This window comes from Lasioglossum baleicum, chromosome 8 (genome assembly GCF_051020765.1).
Source record: "Lasioglossum baleicum chromosome 8, iyLasBale1, whole genome shotgun sequence".
In the NCBI taxonomy this organism is placed as follows: domain Eukaryota; kingdom Metazoa; phylum Arthropoda; class Insecta; order Hymenoptera; family Halictidae; genus Lasioglossum; species Lasioglossum baleicum.
The window spans coordinates 2589586-2612710 of NC_134936.1; the positions used below are offsets into that span (position 1 = coordinate 2589586).

Below are 23125 nucleotides of genomic sequence, written 5' to 3' on the forward strand. Positions count from 1 at the left end.
CAGCACGAGAGGACACGACCATCATTGGCGACCACATCTCGCCGGAAGGAGAACCGTTACACCTTAAGGTAGTTTATTTCCAGAATATACGACAATATAATAGATACGGACATAGTGGGTATAGTATAACGTATATATGTATACTAGAATATAGTATAATGTAGTGGAACAGACTATAATAAACTAGAATATAGTGTAAAATTCTAAAACATAATATAAGAAACTAAAATATATATTGTCATGTTAACCTTTTTCCGACGAGCGGTTTGACTCGCGGAAGCCGGTCAACTTCGGGCCTTGCAGGCGCTGAGACCAGGCCGCGTGCAAGCCGAGTACACGCGGTCCGCCCGAGACAAACGAGACTCGAGGATTCGACGATTTCCTCACGACAGACGAAAGGTTCGGGCGCCAGGCACCGCAAGGATGCCACACGAAACGCGGAACAAGGCTCGAGCTCGGAGAAGCCGAGGTCGAGAGTCGAATCTTCGAGATACGCGGATCGAAAACGACGTCGCGACTGGGCCAGATGGCTCGAACACGGGATGACTAGGACAGCCCTCTCGGCAGGACGGATCTCACAGGGAATCGAGTAATTCGACTACGATATGGTCTCGAGCTATTTATTGTAGCAGTCGTTAAATTACAAAATCAGCGGCCACGTGACCGCGACCCGAGAGCCCGCGCTCTTCATACAAGATAGCGAGAAGATGGTCGTTCGCCGCGCGGTTGTCTTACCGATTTTGCTCGCACGATACCGCTGACAATTACCGTGATTTCGTTCGCAACGAACTTCGGAAACGCGAGGCGCAGATGACCGGCGAACTGCGAGACTGTCGCGATGACTTCCGCCCGTGATTCGCCCCGACGCGTACGCTAACAATTACGCGATCGAACGCCGACGAAAACCCTACGATGTTCGGCGAGAGACACAGGATTCGAGAAACACGAAGAGACCGAAAAGATTTACTCTCACGAAACGCGACTCCTCTTAGGACACTCTTTCGCACGTAATTTAGAGACGAAAACTCTCAAAATAATCTCGAAATCTCAAAGCATTCCCGAACGAACGCGAGCGAATTATCGAGGACGGAATGGGAAGCATTCGTCCTCTCGCGACGAAGGTCGAGCCGTCGCGCAACGAAATACCGAATGGATCACAAGTGCGGCTTACCGTTTCTCGTTTTCGATGCCCTTTTTCGGAACTGCTCTCGATAGAGCGTGAGGCACGGCCGGAGCGTAGGTGGACTTCATCCTAGACACCACGAAAACCTCCAACGGGCACTTCTCGGTTTCCCGACGCTAAGTTACAATTAGTTCGCAACGCGAGTGCAGAACGCACGACATGCGATAACGAGAGCCAGCGCGACAGTGATCCATCGATTTTCGGCAATCTAGCGGATCGAACTCGGTTCCCCCCACTCGACCGCTTTTCCGAATTGCCTATGGCGTGTTTCCACGGCGTAACTCTGCGGCACAGGAGCGTTCCCTCTTCGCGCCCTAGGGCCCCGGGCAATCACGAAATTGGTCAAGGAGCCTATCGCTCGACTTGACCAGCGGAGGGGCTTCCTCTTCTTGGCTACGAGGGCACCGACCCCGGGGTAGCTCTCCCTTGCCGGGGCGAGACGGCGTCAGGTCTTCCAGTGCGTCACCTTGGACGAGATGTTTAAGAGAGCTTCTGTCCTGGCGGCGCCTCCGGTTTGTTGGCCGAGTGTCCTCGCACCAAGCTCTAATTTCTCGAAACGGCCATTCGCTTTTCCGTCGGGAGCTTCCTGGCCTTGGGGCGATTGTTCATTTCCCGTGACAATTCGGACGATCGGTGGTTCCTTCTGCGCGTTCCATATACGGCCCTGAAACTTGCCGTTCTCGGCACGCGCGACAGATGTCATTAGGAGGTCCTCGATAATATCGGAATCTCTTAGAGGAGCGCTCTCGAATCCTGTATCGGTAACGTGTCCCGTTAGAGGGCGGTCCGGTCCCTTATCGCTCTCAAATATGCGCGGAATTAACGGAGAAGGGACGTCGCAAAGGTTGCAACGTCACAATATATATATATATATATATATATATATATATATATATATATATATATTTCAATTATCTTCTTACTAATACACTATAAAATACTATAATAGAAATAGTTTATTCCAGTCTACGTTGTTCTGTTTCTCTACATTCGCATAATAATTGATAGTCGGTCGTTAGTTTTTGACTTTGACATGTGTTGCCATGGGGTGGTTATGTTCCTTCTATTAAGTTCTCATGTGCTTAATATTATTGTCCGGAGAATTGAACGACTTATAATTAGAATAACACAATTATCACCGTCGAAATAAATGTAAAAATTTGACGCAGAAAACTGGTATTATTATATTCTACTTTAGGGGACCTGGTAGAGTGCTGATTTCAATACAAAAATGTTATTTTCCTCATTAAACGTTCCGTTATATTATTGCTGTTTTAAACATTTCTAAAACTTTTTGTTGTTCATTCATCTGTTTTCCAAATGTCACGAACTCATCCATTGTTGCCCTACACGTTTCTTACAATCTATCCTATTCTTCATATTTCTTACTGCAGGTAAACGCAACATCATTCAATTTTTGTCACCTTTAAGTATAGTCCGTGTTTAGGTTGCAAGAGTAATGCGCGTTTATCAAATTCGTACGGAATCGTAGTTTCTTCGCAGACGTCCACTTTATGATTTCGAAGTATTGTAATCAGTCCAAGTTTAGCTTCCAAATTGGCGAAACGGGAACCTGCAAAATACATATTCAAACAATAGCTATTCGCTTTCTGAAAGGTAATTTCGTGATAGTGAAACTAATAACACTGTCCAACACATTTCACCATCTTTTTGACGGTTCGATTTTCACTATGCTATTTTTATAGGGTTTTTTGTGCTAATTCCGAATCTGCCCTTAATTGTTTCCCTGTTACGGATAGAGAACAGATTCAGTTCGACTTTCTCACGGGAATCTCTTCAAGATTGTCTCTGGCAGGAAGCGTCCTAGATAACCTTTTCGTATCACAGATGAACCTTTTACCGAAGACCGAGCTCTGGCCCGATTTAATTGGAAGTGACAAAAAACGAGAGTCTGACCCTCAGTGCGATTAGATTATGAACAGAGCATTCCATTCATTGTAGGGGTATATAAACCCTTAGATTTTGACTCTCGGGGGCTAGTACTTTCGTAGACACGAATCGCGTCACGTCGTGCTGCATCTCGTAGAGTGAACTTGTTAGTAAGATTGGGCTAAAGTTCCCCTTCGTATCAAAGTCAACCATATAGACTCTGCGAGTTCGGTTTAAAATCTATTAGGCATTCGTAAAGTTGCTCCGACACCCCGCATTGTCAGTGCGACAACATAGGTAATAATATTTTCTTTCAGACCCTCTTATTCAGTCGCGACAATTACACAATTGTAACTTATTCTCTTATAATCAGAATATATTTGCGTTTATTGGTAAATTCGTGCTAATCACTTAACCCATAATTATTGTTCCAAAATGCTAATTTAGTCATTCAACGTTCCCACAAATTATACTAGTTGCGAGGCCTACTAACAATCCTAGCGACTCTCTGATTGCGCATCAGGTTTATTCGCGACATTCCAATCGTCCAAACAAAGATTTATCCAACCTAGTGGCTCCCCAATTTCGCATTGGGTTCGTCCGCGTACCTTAACTAACAAATTGAGACCATATTCCTAGGGTAAGAACCCTTCGCCGGCCACTCGTGCTGCTCGCGGCCCTGGCTCGTAACACCCCTGACGCACAATTTTTGAGAACTTTGATTTTGAAAAAAACAAATTTTTCATCATTAAACAAATATTATAATGTTATTATAAAATATTTTTAATTGTTCTTTATATTTTGATTTCTGGTTCGTTAAAAACGTCGACGTTGCAAACTTCAAACGGGGTTATTTGTTAAAATGAACTGAAAAATATCCTCAAAAATTGGTACAAAAGTGGTGTCTTTCCATTTTTAATGATTGTCTAAACATATTTAGACATTCATAATGTATGAATATTGAATATCACTGTATTCGGGAAAGTCTACAGAATCATTTGCTGTAAAGAACAATTCACAATCGTTTATAATAACATTACAATATTTGTTTCAAGTCGAAAATTTGTCTTTTTTCAAAATCGAATTTCTCGAAAACTGTCGTCTAGGAGAAAAATTAAGGGCATTTCGGAATCAGCGCACAAGACTCTATGAGAATCGCATAGTGAAAGTCGGAACGTTTTTTGGCTGTTGGACAGTGTAATAAGACAGCGGATCTCTATGCAAAATAAAAGTTTTCCATCTGAATTACAACTAGTTGGTTGAAAACTATGTAAGAGTATTTTTAAGTTCTTCTAATAAGTTTTACTGTTTCAAATGTTACCTACACATTTTTATTATGACAAATAAATTGCATAAAATCCTCTGTTAGTTTATTAAATGATGTTTCAAACAAATTTAAGAAAATCGGAAATTGATAGGAATTTGCGAAAGAAATATTAAATATTGGTTTTATAACCTTTTTTAAATTATAGGCTGACAACAGCGAAAAGTAGAAATTTTTACCATTTTTAATTGTTTATCATTAACAACCAATTAACCACTTTCGATGGCAGTCTCAAATTACAGTAAAGTCCCACTCTAAGTCAATTCTCGGTTCTGTGTTGTGACATAGATCGGGACCGGATACTATTTTTTTACAGGGTGTTTCAAACTTATACGTCGTCACCACTATGGCGTAATTCAACACCTCTGGATCGGTGGAGATCGGTTACCAAAATAGACCACAAAAAACAATTTTGACCTTGGGAGTCAATGTTAAGCTGAATGTTGCTGTTCTTTTTCGTAACAAATCTCACATTCATCCTTTTGCAAGTCAAATGCAACAATACGCAAGTCAATTTCACCTTTTCCTAAATCAATTACACCGTTTTGTAAATCAATTCCACCCTTTTGCAAATCAAATTTACCCATTAAGAATATTTAAAATTAATGATTTCTTTACAGTAATTCTCCAATCGAAGTCCTGGGACGCCCATCTAATCGAAGTCCAGTGTCTACTCACTCCACTGCCGGCCAACTCTGCTCCGCGCCGTAGGGCGGCTATGATTGATCTCGGCGCGGGTATATCGGTGTGAACACCACAACATTGACTCAAGAGATTCGAATTCTCAAACTTCTTAATTTTCATTATTGTTTTATGGGACTTTTGCTAGCTTATTCCTGGCATTTCTCTGATTAAAATGGCACCAAACACGATATAATTTCACCTGTATTTAGTGGTTTAATCGACGGTGAAAGTTTCGGAAGCAAGGAAGGACAGCAACAACGCGGGTCTTTGAACTGTGTCGGCGACATCGACTATGTCCGCGTCTCTTTCTTTCCCATACGCAATTCTTCGTTGCGTTCGAAACTTTCATCGTCGATTAAACCACTAAATACAGTTGCAATTATATCGTGTTTGGAATCATTTTGCATTAGAAATATGCTACGAATATGTTGGTGAAAGTTCTCTCCCCATTAAGAAATAATGGAAAATAAAGAAGATACAACTTTGGTGATGACGCATCTTTTTCAAGGGCTCATTTTAAAGGGGAAACTTCAAGGAATATAACCATATTTTTTCAAAATTTAAATCACTCCGGCCCCCTCATCGAAAAAAACGTAAAAAAGAATTTGTTTAAATTTTTCGACATTATAAAGTTGATTTTTGTTAGAAATACGTCCGAAGGATGGCGTTGCGTGCGTGCGGAGCATTCTTGGGTTGTCGCGTGGATCTCTAGTTTCAATGTTCACTATGATTGTATCGACCGGCGTTTCTCTAGATCTGCGCAGTTAGCAGTTAGTATTCCTATGTCGAGCATATGTCTATTGGCGCGCCAAATGTTTATTGGCCGATTGTGGCAACTCGCGTCTAGGTCGCGCTCTGATTGGTCCGTGTTTTTCGTTAATAACTCCTAAACAAAGCCGCGGATCACATTTTTGCAAAGGAAAATATCGCTTGAAATGGTCTCAGGAACCAACTCCTTTCGGGATTTTCACGAATTTTGGGACACCCTGTATAAAGTTTTTGATCGCAAAAGGTGTAAGGTTTTGACCAACCGTCGTTATATATATATTTCCTCTACGATTGTAAAAGTTTGCTACAAACGAGCACTGCATTACGCTGTGACAACATTGTAATTTTCTGTATAACAGATTGTATAATACGACAACATTTCATACAGTATCGGTCTCCGACTGCACATTCTAATAATTTTCGAGGTTGCAAAAATGATTTTCTAATAGCCGAATCCTTTCCGAATAAAACAAAAAAAATGTAACTCAATCGGACAAACAGTTCCCGAGATAAAAATTCGTAAGCGACGCCCGTTTTCGCCGAAATGGGAAAAAATTGAAAACTTTGAAGGCCATTTCTAAAAAAATTCGAATCGGAAAAATGATGACTTAAACCCCCCCCCCCCTAATTTCACATGGACTACAACATATTTCATTTAGAACAAAATCGTCGATGGTGCCTGCAAAAAGTGATCGATTTGGCAAAGAATAACCCGGGACTTCGATTGAAGAATTACTGTATTTAGATTAAATTATATATGTATTTATGTAGACACACGTGAACGGTGTCATCGCTGCGAGGGAAGCATACGCTATAATAAATAACTCTATAGCTCGATACGCTATAATAAATACAATGTACAGTAATCTCCCATTCTAAGTCAATTCTCGGTTCTGTGTCGTCGACCGCGCCGAACGTAGAAAAGGACAGCATGTAAACACGGATGTCGCGGCTGAAGGCGTAAGAGAAAATAGCGTACCGGTGAGACAATACTAGTGCAATACTGAAACGTCTTTGTTTTTTACTTATTTTTAATGAAATTTTACCAATATATTTGTGACATTTATCTGATTTAAATGATACCAAACAAGGTACAATTTGACCCACATTTACTGTACTTATATGTGAAGCATAATTACATCTCGAACTTATCATCTCGAAAATACGTTCTCAAAGAATTAGACTAGAATTTTGTAAAGTTACGGAACTACATCTCGTTTGAGGTTTTTAAACGTCTCATTATAATCAGAAAAATGTGATAAATGTCTTCAGATAGGTTGTATAAGGAGAAAATTGAAAATAAAAGAAGCTGGCACCGCATTGGTATTTTAAACGATACAATAAGCTATGAGTTTTGGCCGACCGTTGTGGTCGCTGTTTTTCTTTCAATTTCACTCGCTATCCTCTTCTAAGTCCTAAAGTAAAGTTACTCCATACCGTCAATTAAATCACTAAATACAGTTGAAATTATATCGCGTTTAGTGTCATTTTAATCAGAAAAATTCCACAAATAAGTTGGTGGAAGTCCTATAAAAAAATAATGGAAAATAATGAAGTTCTGTAATTGGATTAGTAGTGGTTCACACTGGAGGCAGCTCGAGTTTCTTGATCCCTCGTGGCCTTGCCCCCAGTGAAAGAGGCAGGTGAACTGACTTAGAACGACCAACTTCTTTGCGCTCCGATTGGGAGTTTAGTGTAAATGTTTCATATTGTCAAGCCTCCACTTACATGAAATTGCTAGGTTTATATACTACAACACATGTTATTGTACCTTTCTATTGATTCGGATGTCTGACTTATACTTTTTTTAACAGTAGAGAAACAATGGAACAGTTTTTCAGAAAGATGATGACATTATGTCTGTACATACCAATGCAATTTCTTGGTCCATCGCCAAAAGGTAGGTAGTGCATAGGATGTCGGGTTGCTACTTGTTCTTCATTGAACCTTTCAGGGTCGAATTTCTCAGGATCTGGGTAAATTTCAGGATCCCGGTGTATCGCAAAAAGGGGAATCCATACACCGATCTGTTTTGGTAGTGTAAATTTCAAAGTATCAAAAGTGTATTCACTCGTTGTCCTCCGCAGAATTAATCCCGCAACAGGGAATTTCCTTAATGCTTCTACAAAAATAAGAAAAGTGTCATTTCTATAGTAAAATCACGAAACGAAGAGTAAGGTAGGTGTAACGTCCGAGGTTCGGCGTTGGAAAGGATATTAGGAAGAGTTCGATTTCGTTCTCGACTTTTCGTTCGCGACTCGCGGTGACGTGGGAGCGTACCACGCAGATCCGGTCCGAGAGAGAGATTGTATTGAATTTGATGATTCGATCGTTGAGGGTTTGAGCCGGGATTTGGGAATTCTCGGACGGCTAGACCAAGTCCGCCTGACCGTGAATGAGGAGGGTGCCCGAACCAGTGATTCCAGACGGGATACGTTTTTTCGCGCATGCGCGGCGTTTTCAGCCTCAGTAAAGTGTGCTTCTCGAGGAAATGTGGCACCTTGAGCGCCCCACACAGAACGTTAAGAAATTGATATAATCTGATTTTGAAAAACGAATGTATGACAAGTGTATTTGTATATATAACCGTATATACATATGAAATATTGAAATGTGATATGTCATATATATCATATATATTATATATACTATTTCCTACAACAAACTTAAAAAATAAATTTCTGAATATTTCCTTGAGAAGCGTTATTTAAACAGTTCCTAAAAATCGTTTTATTTTATTTTTATATCTATAGCTATTATAATTAAAATCAATATTAACGTTCTAAACAATAAATTACAGGTGAAAAGGATGTCCTTTATTTCGATACAATTTTTCATACTGCTATTTTCAACGCTTGTCACGTTTAACAATAATTGATTTGAGAAGTAAAATTGTCGATAACTTCTACAGACATGCGTGTTGATATAAGAAATCGTATTAAATGCCTTCTCCATGCTTGATTCTTTGACTTTTGCAATCCTAAGCTAAGTCGTCCATTTGGACCACTGTGCGTCCCGTCAATTATATCGGTACATTCCCTAGCTGCCTCAGGCCTCAGGGCTCTGCTACATCGTCGCCTGGTCGCCTCATCATAGATACGTTACTGTTTTGGACGCGCATGCGCGAAAAAACGTATCCCGTCTGGAATCACTGGCCCGAACGGCTAGACCAAGTCCGCCTAATTCGAGGGAGAAAAGAATGTCGGGTCCGGTACGCGATTCTCACTCGCACTTGTACACTATCCTCGTCGCACACGCACACGCCACTTCGATGAATAAAACGTTGTATGAACCGTACGTGATCGTATAGGAGAATTTTGGTGAAGGAAGCGTTCTCTCAGACCACGGGTATTGACTATAAATAATTTATAGCGTCCCGATTTGTTTCATCAATGAGAACTATTCTGTGGATATTAGATCGTTGAATAAATATTCGAACTGTATCGTTGAGGCTGTTCTCGACTGACTATTCTCGACTAACTATTCTCGACTGACTGACTACTGCTGATGATTTTGGATAACTGTTGGAAACTGACGAAATACTGCTGAAATACTGTTCTCTACTATCGAAATACTGCTCTCAGTACTGTCGCTCTGCTCTCTGATCCTGGCTTTTATGGGACTGTTGCCAGGTGGATTCATGGGGGAAACAAAAGAAGGATTTCATGGTTGAGAGAGCAGGCAGTGGATCCGTGGGGGAAACAACAGAATCGCACGCTTGGGTGAGCAGGCCTTGAAATTGTTATTCTCAAAATCACTGGAGTTTGACGAGATCATATCCCAAAGTGATGACGTAAGGTGGAAAGTCTTCTCAAATATTAATATTAATTTATAATGTATCTGATTGTGTGATGCAAATATAAGGAGGGAGTCTGGTGACAGACGTCAGGACGTTACATAGGTGAAACTAATTTTGTATTTTCATACGTATTATTGTAATATCACTAGAGTTAATAATTATGTTCGCTTGAATACTATGCATGTACATATACGATATGTATAGTTTAAATACCGATTTTCCCAGAACCAATACTATATTCATTGTTAAATGTAAATGGAAAAGAAAGTTTAAGAAAATTGAAAATGTATGAGATGTGTAGATGTACACTACCATTCAAAAGTTTTGGCCACATTCTGATTTCAAAAGAATAATGTTTTTTATTATACTGCTGAAACAGTATACACTGGAACTGGGACAAGTTCCCAGAATATCTGGTGTACAAATAAGGTCTCGTCCTTTATTCGTCAAATTTAATATTTTCTTACTTAAAATACAAGTACGTTTTAATCGGGAAAGTAGTCTACATTTGCTTCTACACACTTGTTCCACTTCTGTGGCAGACAACGAATCCCTCGTTGAGAAAAAATGGCGGTTCATACTCGATGAAGTCTGCGAGGCATTTTTCGACTTCTTCAACTGTTTGGAAGTGTAAATGTTGTTTGAAAGTGTGTAGCGATCTGAACAAGTGATAATCTAACGGAGCCAGGTCTGGTTGACCTGGACGGGTGTGGCAAAACTTCCCAGCCCAACGAATCCAGAGCGTCACTCGTCGTTTTTGCTGCGTGTGGTCTCAATTTGTTGCTTTCCGACAGCACGTGTGGAACCCAGCGACCCTGCTTTACGGAAACGTTTTGTTGCATTACACCTAACCCAGAAGCAAGCTCTATTTGCTTTTGGCAAGGATTTTTTCGAGTAATTGAACCAAATCCTCATCAGGAAATTCCTTCAGCACTCCTGTTCTCTCTCGTCATCTTCGAGATCAAAATTTCCACTCCGGAATCTTTGGAACCACTTCTTAATGGTACTGATAGATACAGCATCATTTCCCAATGCCTCACATATCATTTCCTTAGCCTCGGAACTGTTTTTTTTCAGTTGATACGCGAAAAGCATACAATGGCTAATATGCGTCTTTTGGCAACTCGTATTGTTTATCGCGGTTACAATAATATTTTAAGGTTATGTTAAACTATTAGTCGGGTAATTTACTCTACTAGGTTGGTATTATGAAATCCCCCAACCGGAAACAAAATGTTTCGGTTCGAATACTTAATACAGCCGTTTTTACCAAGTTTTTATTAGCTCGCTTTCTTGTCTGTCTGTCTGTCTGCCTGTTTGTTCGGTACAAATTTTACAATTGATTTTAAACTAACTTCCCAATGAGTTAGAGACTTGAAATTTTAAACATAGCTCAGAACTGGATGACAATGCAATATTTAAAAAAAGCCAATGCGTTTAGGAGATATAAACTATTAAAAACTTAACCGTTACACCTCCCCGCGCGACGATCGGTAGTACCCACTCGATTCCCACTCTGATTCATCCCCACTCCACTGACCCGCTTCGCAAAGAAGGAGCTCAGTGTGCGTCAGTGTGCGTTTGAGCTCCGTGCGGTGTTTACAAAGTTACTACGTATTATTTATACTATAATAATGTTTGTTTGCCAAGCGAAAGAACTGTTACACCGAGATTGAACATGTGGTTGCCATAAATCTTACAGCGGTCCTTCTCGCATCCTGTTTTTCGTCTAACCGTCCCGTCGTTTCCGTACTACAGCGTGCATTTCGAATTTCGACACTCTAAATGCCCTGCCTAAATTCTTTAGAAAAATCTTGCGGAAAATCAGTGTCGTACGAGCCGCGGTAGAGAGAACATCTCCAAAGACTTGTCAATTCAAAGCTAACGGTTGCTATTAGCTGTGTTTTTGATAGTGATATTTAAACTAATCACTAGACTGCGAATCTTTATACAAAATGAATGTTGGCTGCCGCTATTACAAGGGACAGGAGGCAGACAGATATTTGATTCTTACTGTGATCATTTTAAGAATTTGAAAATAATACATTGGTGTTTTGAAATTATTTTAATCTCTCTACTGTCTTAAAATGCACCTACTCATGTTTGCTGCAAATGCATGAAATCCGCAGTCTAGTGATTGCATTACCTGATTGTTGTGATTTGTGCAGCAGTACAAGGGATATGGCAATTATTATTAGTGCATAACTATGTGTTGACAAATGTAAACAGTGATTGTGAGTGTGGAAAAATTTCAAGGCATCTGTGTGAAATAAACATACGAATTATTTATCGATTCGAAAGTGAAAGTGAAATTCTGGAAATTCTGAATCGTCGACTTGACCTCGCATCCCTTAGGCCTTCTACCACCGGCTGTGCAGTTCGTCGACCTGGCCGTACGTCCCTTTACTTTCGGTACTGCCGTATACCTGAAGACATCTGTGCAGTTCGTCACCGAGTGACCCAGTGACACACATTTCGAAGCAGCAAATGGATTTACGGCTGAATACGTGAGTTTTTAATTCAATCAGTTTCTGCTTCTTCTCTTTTTTTACGATTATCTCGTAAACTAAAGCCGATCGCCAAAAAGTCTAAAGAGAAATGTTGTTCAGAATCATGGTCTTGACAACGTATCCAAAGCTCATCGAAATCGGAGAGGAGATAGTTCAGATAGTACATCGATCGATTTACAATTACAAGTTACTTATCTCGTAAACTAAAGCCGATCGCCAAAAAGTCTAAAGAGAAATGTTGTTCAGAATCATGGTCTTGACAACATATCCAAAACTCATCGAAATCGGAGAGGGTTCACATTATCGAGAAACTCTTGTTCGTTGCGATGTCGCGGCGTACCACAGACACTCGCTTGCCGGCGCGGCGTGGCGCGCCGGGCCAGGGCGCGCTCTGATTGGTCCGTGTTTTTCGTTAACAACTCCTAAACAAAGCCGCAGTTGATATTGGTGCAAAGGAAAATGTCTCTTAGAATGGTCTCAGGAACCACCCCCTTTCGGGATTTTCACGAGTTTTGGGACACCCTGTATATATTGCTGAGAGCTGACAAGAAGATCCCTGGCAGGAATGCGGTGACGTAGGCAAGAATGCGCGCCCGATTGGTTGGCTTGGAGGGGGGGCGCCTAGGCTCACACGCAGTTTCGACTAGAGCGTTCTATTGGCCGACGCAGTCACCCCCACTACTGGAGTCGCGTGACGAAGAGAGGGATTCAGACGTACCCTAGGTTACTCAGTGAGGGTACTCAACGGCGTAGGCACAAAATTCAGAATACTGCTGAAAAATTGTCATGACGTAAAACTTTCTTATTTTCCTATTCTTATTATAAAATGTTCAAATCAGTATTGACATTAACATTCTACAGCACATATTAATAATCGTATATATATTATAATCCTATCTTTAATTAATACCATAAATTAAAATCTTTCTATTATATTTATACAGGGTGTCCCAAGACCCCTTCGACTCCGGGAAATGGGAGGTTCCTTAGGTCATTTGAAGCAACATTTTCCTTTGCACCAATGTCAGCCGGGGTTTGTTTAGGAGTTATTAACGAAAAACACGGACCAATCAGAGCGCGACCTAGACGCGCGATGGCACGTTCAGCCCGGCGCGTCGGGAGACGAGCGCGGTGTAACGCCGCGATGCCGCAACGAACAAGAGTTTCTCGAGATTATGTGAATCTTCCCCGATTTGGATGAGCTTTGGATATGTTGTCAAGACCATGATTCTGAACAACATTTCCCTTTACAGTTTTTGTCGGCCGGCTTTAGTTTACGCGATAAATGTAAAAACTTTTAATTGTAAATCGATCGATTGTACTATCTTTTACCCGATTTGGATGAGCTTTGGATATGTTGTCAAGACCATGATTCTGAACAACATTTCGTCTAGACTTTTTGTCGGTCGCGGAAGAACTTTACTTGTCAATTCATATGGGTGGATCTTTTTACCCGACTTACGGCAACGTTACCCGAACGAGAGAAGAAGCAGAAACTGATTGTATTGAAAACTCACTTATTCAGCCGTAAATCCATTTGCTGCTTCGAAATGTGTGTCACTGGGTCACTCGGTGACGAACTGTACAGATGTCTTCAGGTATACGACAGTACCGAAAGCTAAGGGACGTACGGCCAGGTCGACGAACTGCACAGCCGGTGGTAGAAGGCCTAAGGGATGCGCGGTCAAGTCGACGATCCAGAATTTCAGTTTCACTTTCGAATCGATAAATAATTCGTATGTTTATTTCACACAGATGCCTTGAAATTTTTCCACACTCACAATCACTGTTCACATTTGTCAACACATAGTTATGCACTAATAATAATTGCTTAAATTAATTAAACGATTATTTAATCTAATCACTAGACTGCGGATCTTTATGTAAAATGAAAGTTGGCTGCCGCTATTACAAGGGACAGGAGCCAGACAGATATTTGATTCTTACTGTGATCATTTTAAGAAGTTGAAAATAATACATTGGTGTTCTGAAATTACTTTAATCTCTCTAGTGTCTTAAAATGCACCTACTCATGTTTGCTACAAATGCATGAAATCCGCAGTCTAGTGATTGCATTACCTGATTGTTGTGATTTGTGCAGCAGGACAAGGGATATGGCAATTATTATTAGTGCATAACTATGTGTTGACAAATGTGAACAGTGATTGTGAGTGTGGAAAAATTTCAAGGCATCTGTGTGAAATAAACATACGAATTTTTTATCGATTCGAAAGTGAAAGTGAAATTCTGGATCGTCGACTTGACCGCGCATCCCTTAGGATATACAATCAGTTTCTGCTTTTTCCCTCGTTCGGGTAAAGTTGCCGTAAGTCGGGTAAAGGGATCCACCCATATGAATTGACAAGTAAAGTTCTTCCGAACGACAAAAACTGTAACGGGTAATGTTGTTCAGAATCATGGTCTTGACAACATATCCAAAGCTCATCGAAATCGGAGAGGAGATAGTTCAGATAGTACAATCGATCGATTTACAATTAAAAGTTTTTACATTTATCGCGTAAACTAAAGCAGGCCGACAAAAACTGTAAAGGGAAATGTTGTTCAGAATCATGGTCTTGACAACATATCCAAAGCTCATCCAAATCGGGGAAGATTCACATAATCTCGAGAAACTCTTGTTTGTTGCGGCATCGCGGCGTTACACCGCGCTCGTCTCCCGGCGCGCCCGGCTGAACGTGCCATCGCGCGTCTAGGTCGCGCTCTGATTGGTCCGTGTTTTTCGTTAATAACTCTTAAACAAAGCCCCGGCTGACATTGGTGCAAAGGAAAATGTTGCTTCAAATGACCTAAGGAACCTCCCATTTCCCGGAGTCGAAGGGGTCTTGGGACACCCTGTATATTTTTCTATTATGGGTCATTCCATGCCGAATCGATCACTTTTTGCAGGCACCATCGCCGATTTTGTTCTAAGTGAAATATGTTGTAGTCCATGCGAAATTAGGAGGGGTTTAAGTCATCATTTTGCCGGTTTCGAATTTTTTTAGAAATGGCAGGCCTTCAAAGTTTTCAATTTTTGCCCATTTCGGCAAAAACGGGCCTCACTTACGAATTTTTATCTCAAGAACGGTTTGTCCGATTGAGCTAAATTTTTTTTGTTTTATTCGGAAAGGATTGGGCTATTACAAAATAATTTTTTCAACCTCGACAATCAACTTTATAATGTCGAAAAATTTAAACAAATTCTTCTTTTGCGTTTTTTTGGATGATGGGGCGGAGTGATTTAAATTTTGAAAAAAATATGGTTATATTCCTTGAAGTTTCCCCTTTAAAATGAGCCCTTGAACAAGATGGTATCTTTAAAATTGGCGTTACAATGAGCTGTAAGCACGCCGTGTACCTCCGTTTCAGGTAGAGGCGAGTCGAGCGCATGGCTATTATGGTCCGTTGTCTATATGTATATGTATAACTATGTGTTGACAAATGTGAACAGTGATTGTGAGTGTGGAAAAATTTCAAGGCATCTGTGTGAAATAAACATACGAATTATTTATCGATTCGAAAGTGAAAGTGAAATTCTGGATCGTCGACTTGACCGCGCATCCCTTAGGCCTTTTATCACCGGCTGTGCAGTTCGTCGACCTGGCCGTACGTCCCTTAGCTTTCGGTACTGTCGTATACCTGAAGACATCTGTGCAGTTCGTCACCGAGTGACCCAGTGACACACATTTCGAAGCAGCAAATGGATTTACGGCTGAATAAGTGAGGTTTTAATACAATCAGTTTCTGCTTTTTCCCTCGTTCGGGTAAAGTTGCCGTAAGTCGGGTAAAGAGATCCACCCATATGAATTGACAAGTAAAGTTCTTCCGACCGACAAAAAGTCTAAAGGAAATGTTGTTCAGAATCATGGTCTTGACAACATATCCAAAGCTCATCGAAATCGGAGAGGAGATAGTTCAGATAGTACATCGATCGATTTACAATTACAAGTTTTTACAATTATGTATCTCGTAAACTAAAGCCGGCCGACAAAAACTGTAAAGGGAAATGTTGTTCAGAATGATGGTCTTGACAACATATCCAAAGCTCATCCAAATCGGGGAGGATTCACATAATCTCGAGAAACTCTTGTTCGTTACGGCATCGCGGCGTTACACCACGCTCGTCTCCCGGCGCGCCGGGATGAACGTGCCATCGCGCGTCTAGGTCGCGCTCTGATTGGTCCGTGTTTTTCGTTAATAACTCCTAAACAAAGCCCCGGCTGACATTGGTGCAAAGGAAAATGTTGCTTCAAATGACCTAAGGAACCTCCCATTTCCCGGAGTCGAAGGGGTCTTGGGACACCCTAGATCGTTCGACGATCGTAGTGATATATCTGCAGAAACAGTTGACGAGTGGTCGCATCATGCTAACGCATACACACGACACGGGCGTGCACGTATAGGCAAAATTCAATTTAGTAGTAGCTGCCGTTTTTCGCAAATCTCTCAAAAACTAAGGCTGAGCGGCGGTTAAATGTATAGGAAAAAGTTGTTCCGAATCTTCACCCTGACAACATATTAAAAAATCATCGAAATCGGTGAGGTGGGACCTTTTATGCACAATTACCGTCTTTTTACGTACAAGAAGATCCCATAATAAAAAATATAGGTTTCCATTTGAAAAAACAAAGTTGACCTTCAAATGACCTTGAAAACGCCACCCAAATAAAGAACTGATACTGCCCCCCTCTTTCCCCCTCGAAAACCTTGGACACGCGTTTTACACTTATTTAATATCTTTCATACTTTTCGAGATATTCGACTGTTTTCAAATGTACACCCTGTATATACAATGGAATGGAGTAATATAATTTTGTGAAACCCTGTACATGTATTGTATATGTAAACGTAACGTGCTTATATGTTCACCTTTGAATACTTTGTCCACGTATTTCAGCTCTTTCAGAGAGTCAATAGTGTAGGTATCACCGTACTTATCGTGATACGCCTTAATTTCTTCATGCAGCTTATCTTGTATCTCGTGATTCTGAGCTAGCTCATATAGAGTCCAACTCATACTGGTAGAAGTTGTCTCAAATCCGGCAGCGAAGAATCCGGCAGCTAGAGCAGTGAGCAATTTGTCCGTCATCTCTGAAAATGGTAATCCGATATTATTGATCTGTTATAAAAGTTAACTGGAAACAACTTACAATCAACATTTTATGATCCCTACATGTCACCGAAAAAATTACTTCTTTTTTTAGTAATATCCTGGAGAATCTACTTAATATTATGTGTCCATTTTGGTTTCAAATGAATAGTATTTGTCTATATTCAAAGTACATCTTTTGTAGTAAGTTTTAACATTTATAATTTATTGAAATAACAATGCGCAATAAACTAAAGAGCATCTTCAAAGTTTTCAATCTTTGGTAAAGGATATCTTTCGAATCCCACATGATCCCGCATTGTATTAAAATTCATTATGTTCAGCGTACTTCGCTCTGTGAGATCATGCAAGATTCACACCCTTTTCTGCCCTGGGACACAAGTTATTATTGTTTAAAGTGTATGTGTCGCTTGAACTGCGGCAGAACCTCGGCTTTTACGATAAATTTCTGTTTTTCAACAATTTTGAAGTTTACCGCCTCGAATGATCTTGCATTATATACACGTATGTAATGGCCCCCTAGAAATTAAACAACTTTCGTCTGAAGCATTTCCTCCTATTTCAAAAAATGTAGAAGTTATTTAGGTGGCTCGTCTTAGGTGACTCACCCCGTATACACTTTTTTTAAAACGGAAAATAAACTATATCTTGTGGCGCCTAACCTCCTACACTCGCCATAAGATGGACAGGTAGTCAAAGACCTTGCCCGGTATTACCTGATCCCCCACCAATCCCTTTATATACCCTCCTCAAACGCCTTCCGATATCCCAGCATCTAAGGCAGGGCCCGCTAAATAGCCCTACTGATGAGTCCTCTAGCGAGCCTAGGACGAAACGGTCCCCTTCCTTTTCCTTCCCAACAATACATCTTTGGAGCCGCCAAAATCTTTTATTATCGAAATATAGACGCGTTATTTTCAATACACCCCCGTCGCGATACACCCTCCATTATCGGGCCCGTCGACCGGTGCACTCCTTGCATCGCAAACAGCGGTGCACTACTGTATATTCTAGATTAGTCTTATAAACATAGTTGTATTGACAATAATTAACTTACCGACGCCTTCTATCTGTTCTGGGTGATTGTGCAATTCCGCGAGCGCGTTGATGAAATCCGGTCTATAGATCCCGTGCTCCTTCCTATATTTGATCGTGCTCATGACCAATTTCGTAAAGAAACGGGTTAGCGTTTTCTCAGGCACCACGTATCCAAGTAAATTGTACAAGTTTGGGCAGAACAGTCTCGTTTTCAATCGTAGAAAGTTTTCCATGTTTCCTTCGAAAATTTGCCTGCCGATTCGACGAAACTCGCTATTCTCTTCACCCACAGCGTTCATATTAAGTCCGAAGGCGCAAGTTCCAATCACGTCTGTACTATATTGCGCGGTCAGTTCCCGAACTTCGACTGGTTTCCCTGTTCCAACTACGTCATTTAAATATCCTTCCAAGTTCTTTGAAACTTCTACCATAAGTGTGAACATCTCTTTCAGTTTTCCTGATGTAAAAAACGGAGTTAGTTTCGGTCTTATCGGTCGCCATCTTCGTGCGTCCAATTGAACTAAATGTGGCGACAAGGGTTCAGTCTGTGTACATAATAGAAAATAGTTTGGTCAAGCAAGTATTGCTGAAACATCGTAAATATAACCACTCAATGATACCACAGACCGCGACAAATAAGTGGCATATATATACCTGACTTATTTAAGGTTTTCGTACTTTGCACATAACAAAGTAATTTTTTCATTAAAAAATTAGGGTAAACTTTTCCTTGCGTAACCAGAAATTTTTGCGTTTTTTCTAGGCAGTCCAGTAGATTTGGATGAGAAGATGCGAGAAATCTAAGTTTCGATCCTGGAGGATCAATGGTTTAAAAGTTATGCGTGTTTAAAGTTGAACTATTTCCAGTGTTTTTGACAGGTTAGCACCGCCATGTTGTGTGTAGTAACGGTCGCGCGCAGCTTACCGAACGGAGACGCTAGGTGGCAGCACAAGCACACGCTGTGTGGGGAGTGATAACCGTACGACTGCGTGTACAGTTATACTCCGCGGTTTGATGGATGAGGAAGATTGTGCAATCTTCTTCAATGATGATGGGGAACACTGGAGTGAAATGATGACTCACTATATGGTCGTTCAGGTGCGAACGACGGTTCCCACACTATTTATTCTTTATACAGTACTCTTTGAGTATACAAATAGACGCGGCGTAATATTACGCATAAGCAACTCGCGTGGTGATAACAGGTATCACAATCGATGGAAGCGCGGGTTATACACTGTAGTCGAGAGCAGAGGATATCGACACGTGTGGTCTTTACGAGAGTTCGTAACCAATAGCACATGTCGGAAAACGTTGCGCGGCAGCGCTCGCGATCGTTGGTTTCCAATGCTGCCAACTTCATCGCCTACTCGCTGTTGGGGATTTCTCTGGGGAATATAGGGGATAAGATCCCGTGTTCCCCACAGCTGACGTTGATCACGTAGATACAGATACCTGAGCCCCCCTCCCCCTACCCGACCTAATCAACAGCCAACTAATTAATTATTGGCATTACCGCGTGTTTGTGGTGCCACCTAAAGGCTTCGCTCGGTCAGCGGAGCGCGACGGTCACTACACAAAACATGGCAGCGCGTTAACCTGTTAAAAACACTGGAATCCCTCTCAACTTTAAACACTTATAATTTCTGAACCATTGATTCTCCAGGACTGAAACTTACATTTCTCGCGTCTTCTCGTCCGTCCAAATCTACTAGATAACATAGGAAAATGGCAAAATCTTCTGGTTAAGCAAGGAAAAGTTTACACTGTTGAAATACACTTGTTGAGAGAAAACTTCAATTTCATAATTAAATATTACATTTCTCTGGGTTTGTATACATACCCGTTCGTGAACCGTATGTGGTCGTTCTTGAAAGGAGGAAAAGTCCCTGATCAAGACGTTCTTTATAATGTCTGGATCATGTAGAACGAGAACAGGTGATGTTCCATCGAATAGTCCAACCACAGGTTCATGTTTGTATTTCTTGTAAAGGTTCACTACTACGTCTGAAATGCTTACTCTTGCAAGGGTTAGATCTAAGAGATTGCCGAAAATCGGGTTAGGTCGTGGTCCAAATACGCCACGTTTTTTCCAGAAATTATAATGGGAAATCCGGTAATAGTAGAAGACGATTAGTAAAACAACCACGCCGCAGAAAAGTTCCAAGTAACTCGCCATTGTTTCCGCTATTGCGCAGCTAGTTGGTGAATATTTGGTTGTGCAAACTCCTGCAAAAATTGATCCTATCAGATTGGCTGATGTCGAATTCGATTGTACATGATCGTTCCTGTTGTTTTTCACACCAGAGACTATTTCTAACAAATTGAAGCAGATTCTTAAATTTTTATAAAAATAGATTTTACTTAACCCTTTGCACTGGATGCTATTTTTACTTGAAAGTTAAACATTTGTTTCGCGACCTAGAATAATTCCATTCTATATTAATTTTTTCCTTTGTATGAATATGAAATTGATATAATACCCCATACAATACTTAAATGTTTAGTAATTGATGAGATACCAACATATTTAATACTGTAAACAATATTTCGAATAATGGTACAGCACTTTTTAATGGTGACTCTCTAAGTTACCACTTGAGTGCTAAGGGTTGAAATAAGATCTTACTTGTTTTTATTGGCAATATTGAAAGACTTGGCACTATGCTTTTACATACAGGGTGTTTGCGAAATCGTAGAACAATCGAACAGGGGGTGATTCTACCACAGACGAGGTATAGAAGTAGACCAATCACCATATGGAGTTTCGTGTCTCACACAATAACTGGTTTTCTTACGTCCACTACGCTGACGAACGATAATTGTTGCAACTAGATCCACGTAAACGATCAAATACAAATAGCTAACAAGTTGTGTCTGCGATGTTCTGACTATATGTTTAAATTATATTTTTTTATTTGATGTTATTATGTAATGCAGGGTGTCTCATAATTCCTTCAACATCCGGAAATGGAAGGTTCATGAGATCATTTCAAGCGACATTTTCCTTTGCAAAAATAGCGTCCGTTAAGCTCCAATATAATAGCTTTGTTAAGGAGTCATTAACGAAAAACACGGATCAATCAGAGCGCGGCTACATCGAACGGGGTCCGACTCGCCGTTGGCCAAGCCAGAATCAATCTGCTGCAGCCGCGCTCTGATTGGTCCGTGTTTTTCGTTAATAACTCCTAAACAAAGCCGCGGACGCCATTTTTGCAAAATTTTTGGAAAATGTCACTTTACATGATTTCAAGAACCTCCCATTTCCAGATGTTGAAGGAATTTTCAGACACCCTGTTTGTCTACAATTATCTACAATATTAATAAACATAGATATCAAATTTCAGATACGCAACAGTACGACACGTACAGACTCGGACAATACGCATTCATCGAGCTCGATCAGTCTCGTCCGGTCCTAGAGTAGGCAAAATTCGTTACCGAAACCGGTTGCCATAAAATTTTTCAATATTAATAAATAAATAATAAATTTTTTTGTCAAAATCATGTTTCTCGAATATCTTCCAAACTAATTATCGCGTTGAAAAATATGTTAGGTAAAACCTGTAGATCTGGACAGGCTGCGTCATCAACATTAGCGAAAAATGTGGTTTTTATAGCTCTTGTGGAACTTATTTCTTTTTAATTGTAGATTATTTTGCAGGATATTCCATATACAGTAAATTTTCTATAGATGCGAAAATTTTTTCACGATAGATGCGAAAAAATATCCCCCCAACTTAGTAATCTGATCTCGGTGCATCGGTGTGAACCAGTGTCGCCAGGTCGAGAATATCGAGGGGAATTAGGTAGCCCCTCTCTGATGACCAGTCCAGTCTACGGCACGGGCACTGTGGTCTGCGGTCTTAGTGGGGGCGTTGGAATGTGCGTATGTTGCTGGAATGGGATAGTGGAAGGGGAAAAGGAGGATAATGTGTGAGAGCCGTTTGGCTCTCAACTGGCCACACTGGTGTGAACTAACGCGACGCGGAGAGTCGCAGTCGTCGGCACAGTTCAAACGCCCGTGCGTCATCATAACGTTACACCAACATCTAATCTTTATTTTTCGTTATTTTTTTATGGAACTTGCACCAACATATTCGTGGCATTTTTCTATTGCAAAATTATACGAAACACGATATAATTTCAACTGTATTTCGTGGTTTAATCGACGATGAAAGTTTCGAACGCAATGAAGAGGAGCCTATTGGAAAGAAAAAGACGTGAACAGTAGCCACCGCCGCACAGTGGTCTAAACGGGCGATTTAGCTGGACAAAACCCAAAAAATGGAAATCTAGCAGGAAAATTTCCCGCTTCGGTAAATGAGAGGTAAGGTACCAGGTAAGATGAACCACTGCTGTTTTTCCCTTTTTATCACCCCATAATAAAATATACCCCCACGAACAACTCATTTTTCAACTTCGTATTTCTTCATCGTCGTTCGACACCTCACTATTCATTAGTATATCTCGTTGTGAACATCTAGTAGTGGAAATATTTGTGGAATTTTTCATTCTATGATGGATACCAGCATGAACCAAAAGGACAAAACTCAAATAAAACTTAAATATATTGTTTATTTGCTTAAAAATGAAAGTATACTTCAAACGTATATAGCATTCAAACTTTGACAGTCTCGCAAAAAAAAACCTTTAAATACCTTTAGGATGGAACATGTTGGAACATCTTTATAGAAGTCTAGAGTGTCCGAAAAAATCAACTTCATTTGCACGAACTTGCACGTTTGAATTTGAGACAGTTTTTAGTAATTCAATGTCGATATATTTCGAATCATCTCTATGATTCTCTTCTACGTA

General features: G+C 40.6%; 1 protein-coding gene across 2 annotated transcripts; it reads right to left on the reverse strand.

The window, feature by feature from the left end:
• Positions 1-606: 606 nt before the first annotated feature.
• LOC143211708 (putative cytochrome P450 6a14) lies at positions 607-20536 on the reverse strand. Of its 2 annotated transcripts, XM_076429628.1 has the most exons (5): positions 20151-20536; positions 18326-18851; positions 17028-17249; positions 7720-7971; positions 607-2756 (listed from the first exon to the last, which is right to left on the reverse strand). In XM_076429628.1, the coding sequence occupies exons 1-5, from the start codon at positions 20484-20486 to the stop codon at positions 2590-2592; spliced, it is 1503 nt and encodes a 500-aa protein (XP_076285743.1). In that variant the 5' UTR covers positions 20487-20536; the 3' UTR covers positions 607-2589. The 2 variants fall into 2 exon arrangements, with proteins under 2 accessions (XP_076285743.1, XP_076285744.1); XM_076429629.1 differs by lacking the exon at positions 7720-7971.
• Positions 20537-23125: the final 2589 nt, after the last annotated feature.